Source organism: Myotis yumanensis, unplaced genomic scaffold (assembly GCF_028538775.1).
Source record: "Myotis yumanensis isolate MYYU_CA2020_CCGP unplaced genomic scaffold, mMyoYum1.0.hap1 SCAF_8, whole genome shotgun sequence".
Taxonomy (NCBI): Eukaryota; Metazoa; Chordata; class Mammalia; order Chiroptera; family Vespertilionidae; genus Myotis; species Myotis yumanensis.
The window spans coordinates 37032674-37049942 of NW_027223759.1; the positions used below are offsets into that span (position 1 = coordinate 37032674).

Sequence of the window (17269 nt, forward strand, 5' to 3'; positions counted from 1 at the left end):
GCCCTGAGTGTGACAGGATGCGGTGCCCCAACCCCCTGATCCGCCCTGCTCTGTGTGTGACAGGGGGCGGTGCCCCAACTCCCCTATCGGCCCTACTCTGTGAGTGACAGGGGGGAGCTCCTCAACCCCCTGATCGGCCCTGCTCTGTGCGTGACAGGGGGGAGCTCCCCAACCCCCTGATCGACCCTGCTCTGTGCGTGACAGGGGGTGGCGCCGCAACCTCCCCATCGACGCTGCCTTGAGTGTGACAGGGGGCGGCGCCCCAACCCCCCAATCGGCCCTACCCTGAGCGTGACTGAGGGTGGCATTGCAACCTTCCAATCCGCCCTGCTCTGTGCGTGACAGGGGGTGGTGCCCCAACTCCCCAATCAGCCCTGCTCTGAGCCTGACCAGGGGCTGCACCTAGGGATTGGGCCTGCCCTCTGCCACCTGGGAGCAGGCCTAAGCCAGCAGGTCGTTATCTCCCGAGGGGTCCCAGACTGCGAGAGGGCACAGGCCAGGCTGAGGAATCCCCCCTCCCCCCCGAGTGCACAAATTTTTGTGCACCGGGCCTCTAGTTTATTAATAAAGATATTGCAACTATCAACTGTAAAATCAAACGCACTTTACTAGGCTTTAAAATAACTGACAGAGCTTCATGTAGATGAGCAAAATCAAGCATTGCCTGTATAGATCATTAAAATGGAAGGTGGCAAAGAACAAACAAAAAAACCCACTGCTGAATCTAAGAATCTGGTCCTCTTTTGCTTATAAATATCGTAATTGTATATGTATTGAGCATAAATTATTTCAAACTCTACACAAAGATTATCACATCCCCCCCCCCCCCCCCCCCCCGCAAACAAACAAACAAACAAACTGCAGGGGCTGGAAACTTTCATTGTACATCAAAATATTTAATCACATGAAATTCACCATAATATGCTTTGGAAGAGTTGTTGGCATTTTGTGGATGTGAGAAACCATTCCTTTCGGTCTCCTGCAGTCAGTTTTTGCCCATCTTTCCATCGCCAACATGAAAAAGGCCTGGGTAAAACAGGCCTCGGTCCTTGCCGCTCAAGTTGCACGAATCTCCGGGGGAGAGATCCCGAGATGCAGTTGGTTCTTCCGTGCGGCACTGCACTCCTGCTCTGTGACACCCACGCTCACCTTTTCAAGGCCACAACAGCAGCATCTAGGAAGAGATGGCCCTGCCTTAGGCATCTGAGAATAAAGCCCAAATGGCAGAAGGCAGAATTGTCTGAAAGCAGCCACAGGGCGGCACAAAGAACCGCAGTCCTCACGCAGGCAAAGGGGGGAACCTCCTTCCACGAGTGAGGAAGGTGTTGGGGTGCAGGGTCTGTCAGGAGACAAGGATGTTCTATTACCTCTAAAATAGAACTTAGATGAGTTATTATTTAGCACTTCAGGAATAAGTTTCATTCTTGCATGGTTGTCCTTGTAGAAGGAAACAGCACCATTTGCTTCAGAAGTGTTTTATTTTCAGTATATCATAGCTTGGAAATTTGGTTCTACTAATATCAAACATAAAAATGGGAGGGAATGAGACTTTCCAAAGATTGGCACAGGCTCTAAAGAATCACACCGAAGGAAGTAAAAGCATCACTTGCTCCCCACCCCCACCCCCCCACCCCCCATGGTCCTTGGGGATCGCACTGCAGTTTGGGTAACGAGAAAGTGTACTTGTTTCAAAATCAGAGTATTTGGTTCAAAAGTCAGAGTAGCCTCTCTCCTGAAAACCATAATTCCTTTTTCTTCCCCCATTACCTTTTACTTTTATTTACTGAAGTGTTCTACAACTTCTTAGTCAACTTTGAAATTTTTTACTTGGCTGGGCAATCTTGAATTACCTTTAGGTTACAAAATAGATTTGCCTATAAGTACCCTCTTCTAATTGTTTTCAACTTTTTTCATAATTCCTCTTATTAGACCAATTTTACTGAGCATTAAGCAGCACAAATCCAAATGATAAAGTACAGGCCAGTGCATAGGCCTGTAATTCAGTCCCGCTGAATGTGAGTGTGCAGACACACACAACCCTTGCACAATTTACCATCCTGCAAACTACAGCATTATGTAGAGCTCCGTACCATTTAAAAATAACACATACACACATACATTCTTTTCTCGGTCAATGCAGCAAGTCATTTTTAAAAGAAATAGAAAAAAAAGACTCACGCCAATGCGTTTGTTTAAGATTAAGCAGAGCTATGCTGATAACAGATGTCTAGTTGTAATTCACTTCCCTAATGCTGACGAATAGATGTATTCATAAACAAATCAAATGAATTGCCAAGAGATAAATGCTACTGTTAACACCCCATTAGCTACTGGTTTCAGTTGTGCTTCTCAATCAGGCAAAATGTTCTTTCCCCAACTCCTCTATTTATTTTGCTTCCTGCCAATCTTGCAAATAATTCGTCTTGTGTGTCTTTTCCTCATAAATGCTTCCTGCAGCTTGATTGCTTTGCCTATGCAGCATTTTATTTCAAACTGCTATTTTACCTTTGTAAACATGTAGGACTTTCTAAGCTTGAGGAGAATGCCCAAAAGGCATGCAAAAACGAGGCTGTAATTAGATCAGCCGAGTATATTGTACAGCTTATTTAGCTTTCTCTCTTGGTATCCAATGTTGAATTCCCAGTCTCGGCGCAGAGCAGTAAATGAACATTTACTCCAGCAAAGAGGTCCTGGTATCAACATGTTTAATTTATTATTATTGCAAAGAACAGTTTTCCCATGACTAGTGAAATAGAATACATATAATATATTTAAGGATCTGCACCCAGACCACAAAAAAAACGAGGGTGGGGAGGAAGAAAGAGAAAAGCAGAAAACAAAAGAGAAAATAGAAGTAATATCAGTTACCACATGAGTTTTTGTGGTAAAAAATAGAATATGACGTGCAATAGTGCAATTTTCCTTTGCTAGTCCAGCAATGCAAGTCTTAACAGGAAGTCCACCAATGTTCTTTCCGCATTTCAGGATTTAGTTGCGTGCTTGCCGTGGGTTAGAGTTCCTGCCAGACTTCTGACTCTGCGTGGAATCACTGTGGCTAGAATCACTTTTATTCAGTCCAAGGTGACGGAGCTTCATATCCCAGCGCTGTGAGATTTAAAACAGAAAGTGGTCGCATGCGCATGTTACCAGGGCTGTCATTTCTGATTCTCACAGCTGAGTGAGACTGCAAAGTCAGGTCTCAGCAGCATTTTACTACTTTCCAAAGGTATAAGCTCTATGTCCCAGGGTAACGATGAAATTGATGCTGTATGAACATAATTCTCAGATTTTAAAAAGCACAAACCTGGCTACCTAGATCGATAATGCTTTCATATCAAACCTTCAGCTTAAAATTTCCATGTCAGTAAATGGTGACACAAATCTCTGTTGCTACCTGTGAAGTTTCCTGAGATAAAAAATACAAGCCTGGCCCTTTACAGGTGGTCAGCAAATGGAAGATTTACATAGACAATTTGAAGGAAGAGCTATTTTTCATCTTCCTCTCTTATAGCATAAAAGGACATATAGCCCTTTTAAATCCATGTGATTTGAGCAATGAAAGAAAAAGAAAATTTAGGTTGGGAATAGGGTCTCTTAAAAATAGTTTTCTAAGTGGTACCTACCAAGGGCAATGAACAGCAGAGACAAGTTTCTGCCCTCATTCTCAGTTTTACAAAGCCGTCATTACCAACCTTTTTAATAACCACAAGCAAGTTTACTAACGTTTCAGATGAACAATGTGATGATGTTTACATGGAATGTAATAAATTAAAAGGGAGTTACATTATGAGTATTATAAGCAGTAAAAAAAGAATAAAGACTATAGCAATACTTCTCAAATTTCAATGAATAGAGAAATAACCTGTGGATCTTGATAAATTGCAGGTCAGATTCTCATTCACTGGGCCTGCAGTGGGGCCCAAGATTTTCATATTTAACAAGCTCCCAGGTGCTGCCAACGTTGCTGGTCCAGGGACCACACTTTGAGTAGCAAGGAGTGAATATCAAATTCTAACTCCATCGGTTACCATGCAAAGTTTCTTAAACTTACTCCACCTCCTTTTCATCATCAACACATTGAAATTAATAATAGAATCTGCTTATAAGACTGTTCTGAAGAGTAATAGATGAAAAATGTATAAAGTGCTTAGTTCATAATAAATTATCATTTTTCAATTATCAAAAGTAATTCATTTTAGACACTTTATTCCACAGTCTTATTGTTTTTTCATATTAAAAAAACAGTCTGATTCTCAGTTCTCCAAGGCAGGGCAAATATCTTAATTTGAACAACCTACTATAACAGAGACTTAAACAACCACTTGCATGGAAAAACATAAAAAGGTTTTTATTTAATTCTTGATCTAGCTACTGAAAGCAAAAAAAATCAGTTAAATGAGCAACTCTTGTGTTAAAACACACACACACACACACACACACACACACACACACTAGTGTCCTCCACAAAACTATTTTTCCCATCCTCAAATTAACTGGAAAACTAAAGATCTCAATTATTCTTTTTTATAATGAAAGATTATTTTTCCTCCCCCCCCCCCATCACTATTTATTCCCTCTGCGCCCTCTAATAATTCTAATCAAAAGAGATTTTTCCAGCCCAGCCGGTGTGGTTCAGTGATTGAGCATTGACCTATGAACCAGGAGGTCATGGTTCGAGTCTTAATCAGGGTACATGCACGAGTTGCGGGCTCAATCCCCAGTGTGGGGCCTGTAGGAGGCAGCCAATCAATAATTCTCTCTCTTCATTAAAATTTCTATCTCTCTCTCCCTCTCCTTTCCTCTCTAAAATCAATAAAAAATGTATATTTTTTAAAGGTTTTTCGACAATCAAGTTTACTAATAACCAAGGACTTTAGTCCTAAGTAGCTACATATGAATTAAATTGTTGAGCATGTTTAAATCTAGACTAAGAATACAAATAATTTCACAATGAAAACTCTGTGAGTCCCCTATAGAAAGCAATAGAAAATATGTTTGCCTTACTAAGCAACAGGACAAACAAGCCATGCATCCTGGGTCTTTACATGATGATAATTGTTTTGGTACCAAAAGAGAAGCCCTGTTACATGCTTTGCAGCAGGGATGTTAAAAGCTCTTCCATCTGGTACAGGAATTTAGGACACATTCCTGTTCTGCATTAGCAAGCAGAAAACCAAATTAAAAGGACAGTAGAGATTCCAAATACTGAAGAAGAGCCACTTTTTAATAAACACCAAACTAATTGAAAAGAGATACAAATAGAGAATTCTCACAAGTCTAAACTTGAAATACATCTCACTTTTGACAAGTATGGGCAGGGGTGGGGGGGGGGGGGGGGTAGAGCTTACTGGAGGGCAGTTTCTCCCTGCAAAATAATACCCTCTACATTGTTGTAGGTCACTTGAACTCGAATGTTTCTGCTGCGCCGAGTGCCAGATGTATAAGGTAAACTGCCTAGGGGTTTTTTAACTTACCCTGTAAATGTTTCCCAACCCTTCAAACTCACAGAAGGAAGAGGATGTATTATGTTTGGTACAATTTCCACTCTCCCCACCCCCACCCCACCCACTACACACACACACCATTTTCAATTCTTTGCCCCTCTATATATTCTCCCATGTTCTTTGACACTGATTTGCTTAGTATAGTAAGAAGAAATGGAACCTTCTATTTGAAAGGTAATTTACAGTGCTTTTTAAAAAATGCAACACTTCCAGAATTTAAGGTTCACTGGCTCAAAAATAAAGCTACATGACTGCTCTAAGGAGCTTTTATATACAGATGAATGTGGCTTCACCTTGTACATAGAAAATGGTGGCTATGCATTGAGACAATATTGGTAGTTTCCTACTCATTCTTTCTTCTCTTCTGTGACTCACAGAACTGCAATTTGCTCAAGGACACAATATGCCCAGCTAAACAAAACTACAGTTCCCAGCCTCTCTTGCAATTAAGGACCGACATGAGACCCAGTCGGATGTAAATGTTGCTAGATGCAGCACTTGGAAAATCCTTTTCACCTCTCTTTTCTTTCTCCCTAAAATGTGTGATGCTGGAGGTGGGCAGCTCTCTTGTGACCTCCAGGTGAACATGAGTATGGGAGGAATATCCTTAAAAATGGCAGAGCAGGAAGCTGGAAGGAACCGGGCGCTCTAAAGATAACGTGGAGTCACCCTACCAGGACTGGACTAACTACAACTAGAATTCGCATTGTGAGAAGTTAGGCAACTATAGCTACATTTCTGATATGCATACAGAGAACTTCCTAAATGAAATCAATATTAAAAGCAAACTCAGTCCTTGGAATTTTAAATATATATACATATATCAGATTTTAAGATTTCTCATGGAGTTGAGCGCAGCCACTTCGTTTGTGACAAATGGCTGGTTTTCTGTGTATCACTTTAAACATAAGACAGAGGCTTACCTTAACTTTTTTACCCAGTCGATCCTTCCATTTTTCAGCAATAGAACCCTCCACCAACAGTAACCTGCATTTTTTAAAGCAAGCACGTTTGAAAATTAAAACATATTAATGAAAATTACAAGAAACCATTGCAAAGACTTACCTGCTTATTCTAGAATAGAATGACCACGTTTTAGAACAGTAATTTTTTTTTAGGATAGTAATTTCTTTTTAATCTTTATTGTTGAAAGTATTACAGATGTCCCCTATTTATCCCCACTGACACCTTCTAGCCCTCACCTGCCTCTCCGCCCCAGGTCTTTACCACAATATTGTCTGTGTCCGTGGGTTATGCATATATGCATACAAGTTCTTTGGTTAATCTCTTCCCACCCACTCACCGCCCCCCACCTCCCCTCTGAGATTCTACAGTCTTACAACAGTAATTCTTAACCATTTGGGAGCCTTGGACCCCTTTAAGAGCAAATGAAGTGATGACCCCTCTCCCCAGAAAAATGCACACCCACAAATTATACACATATACCCTACCCAGTACTTGCAATTGAGTGGCCCAACTAAAAACTATCTGTAATCCATTAGTAAGCAGACAGATCCCAGGTTAAGAATCCCAGAGTAAGGTCTCTAGAGAAGGACAGCAGGATAGGATAGGCAGAGAAATTGTTCTGAATCCTTAACCCTTTGCGGTTCAATGTTATTTTTGGAATTTGAACAGTCTGGTCCAAATTAATTGACGGGATTGAATGTTGAACTTTTTATGTTCTTATTGCTCAATGTTGGACCTGCTCCCTAGCGCCTGGTCTGTCGAGTCAGCCTCGAGGTTGGACCGAAAAGGGTTAAGGAGCGGATTACCTGGAGCGCTCCTCATCTTCATAGCCCATGATGATGTACTCCTCATTAACATGCAGTGGAGGACACAGGCAGCCAGAGCTGGTGTACAGGTTAACTGTGTCCCTTGGAATGTTCACCAGGGAAGACTTCAGGATCTCCTTCACCTCGACCACTGCAGTCACGTCATGGCACTTGGTCTTGACCTCTTTAACTTTAGCCCGAATGACTGGGTAAAAGACAATGAAGCTGATATGGTCATGTGATCCACAAGAGGTGCCACCTTTGTCTTCAAAAGAGACAAGTAGGCTACTATCTAGTCCAGGGGTGGGCAAACTTTTTGACTCGAGGGCCACAGTGGGTTCTTAAACTGGACCGGAGGGCCGGAACAAAAGCATGGATGGAGTGTTCATGTGAACTAATATAAATTCAAAGTAAACATCATTACATAAAAGGGTACGGTCTTTTTTTTTTTTTTTTTTTTTTTTTTTTTTTTTTTTAGTTTTATTCATTTCAAACGGGCCGGATCCCGCCCGCGGGCCGTAGTTTGACCACGGCTGATCTAGTCAGTTCTTCTCTACTTGATGCTCAATGAATGGAGAGGAAAAGTCAGCCAGATTTCTGTCCTAGATGTTAGTGACACACTGCACAGCACACCTGTCCCCTTAATGTTCAGCCCTGATCGCCTTCCAATTAGTGTACAAATATAGTTGTGTGTGTATTTCATTGAGAAAAATGCATCTATATAATCAAAGGTTGGGTCAATTTGATGTAATTTCCCTCCAAAATTTCATTTGGATGTGTGAATACGGTGTCCGCAGTTTCCACTGCTGCCAACAGGAACTTAAACTTTATTAATTTCACTATATGTAAAGACCTAGTACTTAAATAAGCTTCGTTTTCTTGTCAGTATTCTTTTATCGGGTCCATTAATGGATTCTCTAAGGAGTTGGGGGTCTCATTAGTGTTATAAAGATGCCCTGTTCTACTGTGTTTCCAAACTGTTCCTGTGACCTTTTCACCTTCCTCACTTTAGCTCCCTGTTTAGACACCAGTGCCTTTTTCCTTTTGTTTCAGTACAGATTTTCTTTCATACGCTCCTGTAAGCATTCGACTGTTGTTTTTTTAGTAAAAACAGTCACCACTAGATCTTGCTTCCTCCATCCTCTTTGAAGTCAGACCCTCCAGCATCCCTTCCCCTCCTGTGCTATGGAATACAGTCTAACGTGTCGGTGGCATTCACCTACCACTCTCGATGGATATACCGACACCCAGTTTATCTCACAAGCGTTGGCTTCACTTCTCAATATACAGACAAACTGCCTTAAAAATAATCAATTCAGTGGCAAAGCTGAAGTATTTGACTCATAATCTAGCAAGTACAGATCTGCTTCTTTTCTGTATTTCTCCTCTTTGGAGGGGCCAAATTCTTTAGATTCCTACTTGTGGTAAATGAGCTCTTTTTTTTCTTAAAAGGGGAGTTTGAAAAAGACTGCGAAGTAAAAAATGTCAATTTGTAAGAAGCCAGTGGCTCTCTCCTAGGCACCCTCATTGCTCTAGCTCAATATCCATGGATGTTATATGGAGAAAAATATGTGTCCAAATGAATCCCCTTTTTAAAAGCCCCTTAGGCACATATCAGCAGATCACTTTCATCTGAGTCACCACATATTTTAGAAGTTTTGGACTCAAAAAAAAAAAAAGGGAAAAAAGTAACCCATGAAAATTAGCCAACTAATAGCTGCACCCATGCCCCAACTCCATACAGAAACTTATCTAATTTTCCACCAGTACAATGCGCATACAATAGAAATTAAGTTACTAATTCTAAAAAATTTAGGACAAAAACCTCATTTTTGCTTCACAGGTATTTTAATTTTCAGAAAATTGGGTGCCTCAAATATGAGAACTTATAGCAAACAAAATACAACTGCCCCTGCTTGGTGTGACTTGTGAGCAAAGGCATCCCTTTCTGTCAGTGTTCTATTCTGTATTTTAACAAAAGATAAGATTTCCCGTTTGGAAATGTCATTTTGGAGAATCAGATGATAAATTTACAACCCAGCCAGCAGACATTTTGGGATCCTGGTTTATGTGAATGTGCTTCGCAGCATCCATCAACTCTTAGAGATTAGTGAGCTGTGCAAACGTTCTCAGACTAATGATTTATTTACCCAGTGTGGCTACTATTTTCATTAGAAATTTTTAGCACACATACCCCCTCCAAAATAAATATCTCTCTGCAAGACTTACTTTATTATTCAGTAATTTTATGAAAGCTCAAGAAATTTTACCTGAACTAATTCTGAATGAAGCAGAGGGTTTGTCTGAGTTATCAATTGCTCCCACCCCCACTTTGTTTTCTCAATAGACACATAGATATTTATGAAAATCAATATATTTGGGGATTTTAAATTTTTTTCAGATGGTGTTTTCTTTTTCTGCTATTTAATCATTGGAGTGCCTGCCTTCCCCACAGAAGCTCTAAGTAAGACCCAGGCAAGTGAAAATCCTTAAACTGCAGGCAACCTGATTATTATTGTTTGGTTATGAGAAAGTATCTTCTTTCCACTGATTGTGATCTGTATCCCATTTGATGTGACAGCATTCTTTCAGCAACCTTGTTGAAAATATTCTCTTTCCATGACTTGCAACCACTAGTATTTTGACTTTCAACAAAAATAATAGCAGCACTACGAAAGCTGAATAAAGTAAAAATTGATTAAGTCAAGTAAAATAAATACAAACTCAACTGAACTTCAAGCACCTCTCATGCTCAGTTCCTCCTCAGGCTCTCGAGTGGGAGAGTCCCTCCCACCCAGTTTGAAATGTATCTCTATACTTGGTTACATGATTCTATGATACAGCATTGCTACCTGATATGCTTCAAAATCAATGATTTGTTAAGAATCTTGCCCACATCAGACATTTTAATTATTTGGGACAGGTATCCTCTCAAAAGTTGTCCTTATTTATTTGCTTTTAAATCTTATTCTTGAACTGCTCACACACACACACACTTCTTTACACAACAGTTTATAGATCAACCATGAAGTTATCCTTACCATAGTTGTAATTGTTTCGGAAATAGGTCTTCTGTGTAGCTCTAATAGGCTTACATTTGCAGCGTTCTGAAAAACATAACATTTTATCTGTAAGCAAAATTTCAACATTAGCTTTCATTTATTTATGCACACTTTTTTGGTTGGTTAGATTCAATTTGGTGGCGATAAGGCTCTTTAGAGATTCTGTGTGCCTGATCTCTTTGTCTGGAATTACATTCATCTTCATTCTCTCTGCATAGACTTTTTTTTTTTCAGTATCAGTAGACTCCGAAGTTCCTACCCTCTAACAAATTACCCAAATCCTGAGGAAACACCTTCACCACCATGCATGAGGAGAGCATGACCCCTGCATCCTGAAAGAGGATGTTTTGTGCTTATGAAAGTAGACTCAACGCCTAGTGAGAGGCAACTTCGTTCTTATGCTCAGGTAACTGGTTTACCCCTCAGAATACCCCTGCATTCATATACGCCTTACAGGTGACACAGCACTCCTCCAAATCTTAGTTCCTGGACCGACAAGCTACTCAATGAGATAAGCAGGTATTATTATAACCTAGTGCACTTTGTGAAGTTTTTAAGAAGAAAGACTCAGCCCCTTCATAGGCAGAATACCTGATATTTAACTCAATGGCATCTTTACGTTTAGTGGAGGAAATTACTACTTGCATATTTTGAAATGAGAAGCTTCATGTTGTTTAAATATCTGGTGAGTAGTGACCAGGACACATTTTATGTGTAATACAGGTGTATGTCATAGAAATTCTAATTATCTCAAAATGTTACATATATAGGACAAATCATTTAACATCTTGGAAATGGACCACTATATTGTTTACAGGTTACTTAGCTGAAAAATATATCAAATATGCATCATAACATGGTAGGTTGTTAGTCATTAAAGTCAATATAAGAACAGAAAATAACACACAATTACTTTAGGAAACATTTTAGTTTGTGTAAAGGTTATTTTTTTAATAGTGCTTCAGAGAAAGCTTCATTAAAAATGAAATGGTAGCCGAAACCGGTTTGGCTCAGTGGATAGAGCGTCGGCCTGCGGGCTGAAAGGTCCCAGGTTCGATTCCGGTCAAGGGCATGTACCTGGGTTGCGGGCACATCCCCAGTGGGAGATGTGCAGGAGGCAGCTGATCGATGTTTCTAACTCTCTATCTCTCTCCCTTCCTCTCTGTAAAAAATCAATAAAAAAAAAAATAATAATAAATAAATAAATAAAAATGAAATGGTATGTGTTTCTTCTATTTTGACACAGAGAAATAAAGAAAAAAAAGAACACATGAGTCACAGTAGGAAGCCAACAAAAACATTTTGTTTAAAAAGTGTTTTGTGTTAGCATTGAGATGAATAAAAGGCAGAAGCTTTTGTTGACTACGTTATGTTTTCACAACAAAATAAATTTTAATTGCAGTCGAACTTGTAGAGGACATGTTTTAAAGTACCCCAGTCCCAAGGAGAGTAGAACCGTTATCACTTTTTAGATTCTGGAACTAAGCACCTCAGACATGTCCTGTTCTGCAGAGCAATAGCGGCAACAACTGTTGTTCTCGCCCACAGGAGAGGTGAGAAATTTCTCATTGCTATGCATAGCACTTCCCCTGTTCTGCAGATAATTTTTCACACACAATTTCTGCAGAATAAATATTTCAAGAAAATAAATAATGGGTAATATCGGTGCTGGTTGCTATTTTAAAGAATAATAGCTTTCTTATTAGCAAAACATTTACATTCCCGTTAAAAGAAAATGGAAGTTATCTAATTCTACTGTTTAACTTTATTTTGTACAGAAATGTTACACATTTTTTAAGGAAAGATGTTCTTGAGATGAGACTATTTCTGGAGAGTTACAAATTATCCTCACCCATATATAGATAGGGCATGTGCTTTTCTGCATTTAAAAATAGATATCTAATGCCAGGACCGGTGTGGCTCAGTGATTGAACTTTGACCTATGAACCAGGAGGTCACAGTTTGATTCCAGGTCAGGGCATATTCCCGGGTTGCGGGCTCGATCCCCAGTAGGGGCATAAAGGAGGCAGCCGATCAATGATTCTCTCTCATCATGGATGTTTCTATCCCTTTCTTCCTCTCCCTTCCTTTCTGAAATCAATAAAACATATTTAAAAAATAAAAACAGATATCAAAAATAATGCATGTAGATAAATAACTATATGTTTGTAATTCTTCAGAAATCTGCACATCTATATATATAAAAGCCTAAGCAACCATTCAACTGGTAGCTACGACACACACTGACCACCAGGGGGCAGATGCTCAATGCACAGGCATGGAAACATGGAACAGACTGATGAATCTCAGAAGGAAGAGGGGAGGAGAGAGGGCGGGAAGAGATTAACCAAAGATTTTATATGCATATTAGAGGCCCGGTGCATGAATCTGTGCACCTGTGGGGTCCCTAGGCCTGGCCTGTGGGGATTGGGCCAAAACTGGCAGTCTGACATCCCCCGAGGGGTCCCAGATTGCGAGAGGGCACAGGCCAGGCCAAGGGACCCCACTGGTGCACAAATCTGTGCACCAGGCCTCTAGTGCTCTAATTAAAATAAAATAAATAAAAATACTCTTGGCAAAAATATAGTCACTGGACTGAGTCTAATATGTCATTACCATATAACTTTGCTTGAAGCACAAATAGATTTCATAAAACTTCCCAAGCAGAGATTTTTCAAAAATTATATCATAAAGGAAGATTTCAAGTAAGTATTTACATAACTAGATATACACAACTACATATACATAGTTAGACCATTTCCTACTTAATGAGCTAAGCAATTATATTCTTGGGACAGAATTTTGTTCATCCTCAATGCACTTATTTGTGATGGCCTCAGAAGTGGCAACGCCATACCATATATGTCGCCCTTTCCATGCTCTAATCCCTAGCTCTTGCTATAAGCAATTACCTGTCTAGTTGAAGTAACTAGTAGCTCAATGAAATAACAGGGTAATAAAGAGGAGTGGAATTTTATACCTACAAAGTTCAAATGTGTAAGGACTTCCTTTCACTTATTTATATTCATGAAAGTATGTCTTAGAACAATAGATCTGGAGGATTATCCTTTTCCTAATGTTCACTCACATCTACATATATATTCCCCCAAGCCCAAAAATTGGAAAGAATTATAGAAGGACACACTGCATACATTTTTTGTACCTGCCACCCTAAATCAGACTGTACCAACTTCTTTTTCTTTACTACCAATAGTTGATTTCTTAGACTTTTATTGCGCCACTAGTATTATTATTATCTCTACTTTAATTTAATTTGCCAATAATTTTGCTAAATAGTCTTCCTCTCCAGCTTCCCAATGGCACAAGGTTTTTAAGTTTTATAGTGGTAAAATAAAATCTATTTACTGCACTTTGCACAAAAGTAATTAGAAATTAATTTGCTTGCATTCCACTGTTGAGAAGAAAAGCTTGTAAAGAAATTGCCTTGGTGTTCTTATCTAAGAAAAAAATATGAACAAGGAGCTGGCAGCAATAAAATAAGTGACAAAGAGTTCTTCAAATGTAGGGAAGGTTTTAACATGAGTTCATCACCCTAGTACAAATATGAGTTTGCAAAATTAACGTGCCCAGCACTCCACAGAGCAGACCATGGCCTGCACTTCAGGGAGATGCCCTTCAGTGCACTGTGGTACCTGAGAGGAAAGTGGTCGCACACTTTGTTCAGTTTTCTGCTCATAAATATTGGCTCATTTATTGAAAACACATAAAGATGGTATTATTTTAAAGGGTCATGTTGTCTTACAAGCTCTAAAGAATTTTAAGTACCTGATACAAGTATGCAATTTGACTCTCACTGGACCTTCACTATTTAATGCAACCTTGTTTGAGTTCAAGCTGAAGTGTGATATGACTTTCAAGCTAACACTGACCTTTGTTTGAAATTGACTTCTTTTGGGTGTCATCCAAAGCTGTAAGACTATAATTAACTTTGCCAGATTTCAAAACTCTATAACCTTCCATGTACCATGACTTCGGAATACTACTATCCATGAATGAGTATTTTTCTGCTTTCTTAGGAAAAGACCTTAGATCTGTGCTCAGGATTTATTGTCAAAAAGAAGGGGAGGGGGGAAGAAAATACAATTCTATTTATGTTATGATTCTCACGGTAAGTCTTTCAAGACTGACTCTAGTCAGACCAGAGTTTAAGTGATTGTAATTTACACCAAATGCATTCAGCGTATGTTTCATATCCTGGCATTTGACCCTAGAATCACCCTCATCCTCTTTCCCTCCATTTTAAGATACATTAGAGCAGACCACAAATTTTAAAACACGCAAAAATAAATTTTTATGACTCAAAAATCTATATCCTTAACTATGACTTCTTTATTGAGATCCAGATCTATATTTTTAACTGCCTGTAAGAGTGTCCATAGCATGACCTTAAGTAGTTTTAAATATGTCAATATCCATCACACCATGAACTTGTCTTCCTCCTATGGAAACGGTCTTTTCTGTCTCTACAACTCCGGGATAACCATGCTTCTGTAAATGTGAGATGGGAAAGGAAATGAAAACTAACATTTGTTTAGCCCTTTTAGTCACTTACATGTTAATTCATTCTACAAATATTTTATCGTGCACCTTAATATGTATGATATCTAAGAAGTTCATAAAGGAGAATGAGAAAGAGCATCCAATGACAGGGAGTCAAAAAGCTGAAAGAAGAGGGTGTTCCAAGAAAAATGGAAAGCAGTCCTCTGTCAAAGAACCTCCAAGCTCAACTGAGTTAAGAGAGAAAAGTGTCCATTAAATTCAATCGGCAAAGAGAGAAGGGGACTCAGGACAAAGGGAAGGGGAGGACTTTGAAAGCCAGGTCATCCACTACACAAGCAAAGAAAGGAAAGAAAGATCCAGATGTTGACGGGCTTATACATCTGATGGTGGGATGAGGAGAGAGTTTCTTCTGATGGCTTTTACTTGAGCTCATTAAAGGATGAAGTAACATCAGCAACTGTGGGGAATGAGGGACCAAGAGAGGCAGGGTCTAGTATAAGGAGAGAATAAAAGATATACAACAGTTACTTTATTAAGTAGAAAGGCAAACTTTCTAGAGAATAAAGGCAGGATTGCTAGGCAATGTTAATTGTGTGTTTTAATTTTTATCTTGAACTTAAAAGTGAAACCAGTCACCCCAATTGAGCTATTTTCTCTGACAACTAGAATTGAGACTTTGCCAGTTGAGTATGGCAGAAGAAAAGAAAGGCAAGGGAATTGAGGGTATTTTCAAGAGAATGATTATTACAGTGCACCATTAAATCTCAGGTAGACAAGGAGACTAGTGAACAGATAAATACACAGTCTCACTGGAGCAAAATTTTAGCAACGATAATACTAGAGCAAATCTGCTGAAATGAAAAAAAATGGTAGGCAAAAGAGGGGTACTTAAATGAACATTAGAGTTCTGGCACTATTGCCCGATGGCAAAGCCCAGAATGTGCCCAAGAAAATGGATGGCTTGGGTAGAAGAGACAAACAGGTTTGTGAAATGAAGAAGTCCTTGCACAGATGGATTATCTACTTTAAAATCAACGTCAACAAAATGGCAACATGGATGGGTGCCATTGTGGAGCTTGTCCAGATATCCCGTAATGCAGTGGTTCTCAACCCTCTGGCCCTTTAAATACAGTTCCTCATGTTGTGACCCAACCATAAAATTATTTTCGTTGCTACTTCATAACTGTAATGTTGCTACTGTTATGAATCGTAATGTAAATATCTGATATGCAGGATGGTCTTAGGCGACCCCTGTGAAAGGGTCGTTGACTGCCAAAGGGGTCTCGACCCACAGGTTGAGAACCGCTGCCTTAATGGAAGGTGAGAAATACATCATTTGGCCTTCCAGAAGGTCAGTTCACTACTGTTCTAGAAACAAAGCAATTATAAAACATGCCTAAATTTCACTCTAAGACCATCTTCCCTCTTCCAAATAGCAAGTCATAAAATGAACACCTTATTGAAATATAGAGGAACTTATTCCTAGGGCATAACATATAACATAGAACCCTAGTGTCCTGATCTCAATGATGAAAGAAATTTTAGCGACAACAGTGCATATCCTGCAGAATCAGAAACCAAGTAGATCTATACTACAAAGTAGGCATATACTACTAGAAGAGTCCAGGAAACACCATGGTTAAAAGGATGGACTTTTATTGTCAGACACAGCTAGGTTTGAGTCTAGGATCCATTCCCTACTATTTAACATCTAAAAAGTGGCAAAATGTAAAGTTACTGAGAGACTCATTGGGATTCCTAACCCATCATTTATAAAGACTATCTAATGCAGTGATGGCGAACCTATGACACGCGTGTCAGAGGTGACATGCGAACTCACTTTTTTGGTTGATTTTTCTTTGTTAAATGGCATTTAAATATATAAAATAAATATCAAAAATATAAGTCTTTGTTTTACTATGGTTGCAAATATCAAAAAATTTCTATATGTGACACGGCACCAGAGTTAAGTTAGGGTTTTTCAAAATGCTGACACGCCGAGCTCAAAAGGTTCACCATCACTGATCTAATGAGTAAAAAAGGTAGTATTTTTCCAGGTTCCTCACCACCTACAGAACTGTGATACCTATCAAAAGTAAGCAAAACAATGAGATTTTTGCAGTAGTGCTTGATTCTGCTGTTTTGACTCAAGTAGACCACAATAATTTCTATCCTGATGTAGGGAGTCCATTTAAACTATCATGAACATATCCCAAATTTGAAGGATCAAGCTTAGCAAGCCAAAATAACCATACAAGTGGCCATTCTAATCCTATATAATAAAAGGCTAATATGCAAATCGACCGAATGGTAGAACGACCAGTCACTATGATGCGCACTGACCACCAGGGGGCAGACGCTGAACACAGGAGCTCATGGCTGGCAAGCACAGCGATGGTGGTGGGAGCCT

The 17269-nt window shown here is 39.4% G+C and overlaps 1 protein-coding gene across 1 annotated transcript in view; it reads right to left on the reverse strand.

Annotated features, from left to right (window-relative positions):
- Positions 1–2688: 2688 nt before the first annotated feature.
- FRZB (frizzled related protein) overlaps positions 2689–17269 on the reverse strand; it is a 28916-nt gene continuing 14335 nt past the window's right edge. Inside the window, exons 3-6 of the mRNA XM_070423398.1 lie at positions 10318–10383; positions 7277–7481; positions 6428–6491; positions 2689–3105 (exon numbers count right to left, since the gene is read on the reverse strand). Of these exons, the coding sequence (XP_070279499.1) occupies positions 2989–3105; positions 6428–6491; positions 7277–7481; positions 10318–10383 (452 nt within the window). The 3' untranslated portion in view covers positions 2689–2988. The remainder of the gene's footprint in view (positions 3106–6427; positions 6492–7276; positions 7482–10317; positions 10384–17269) is intronic.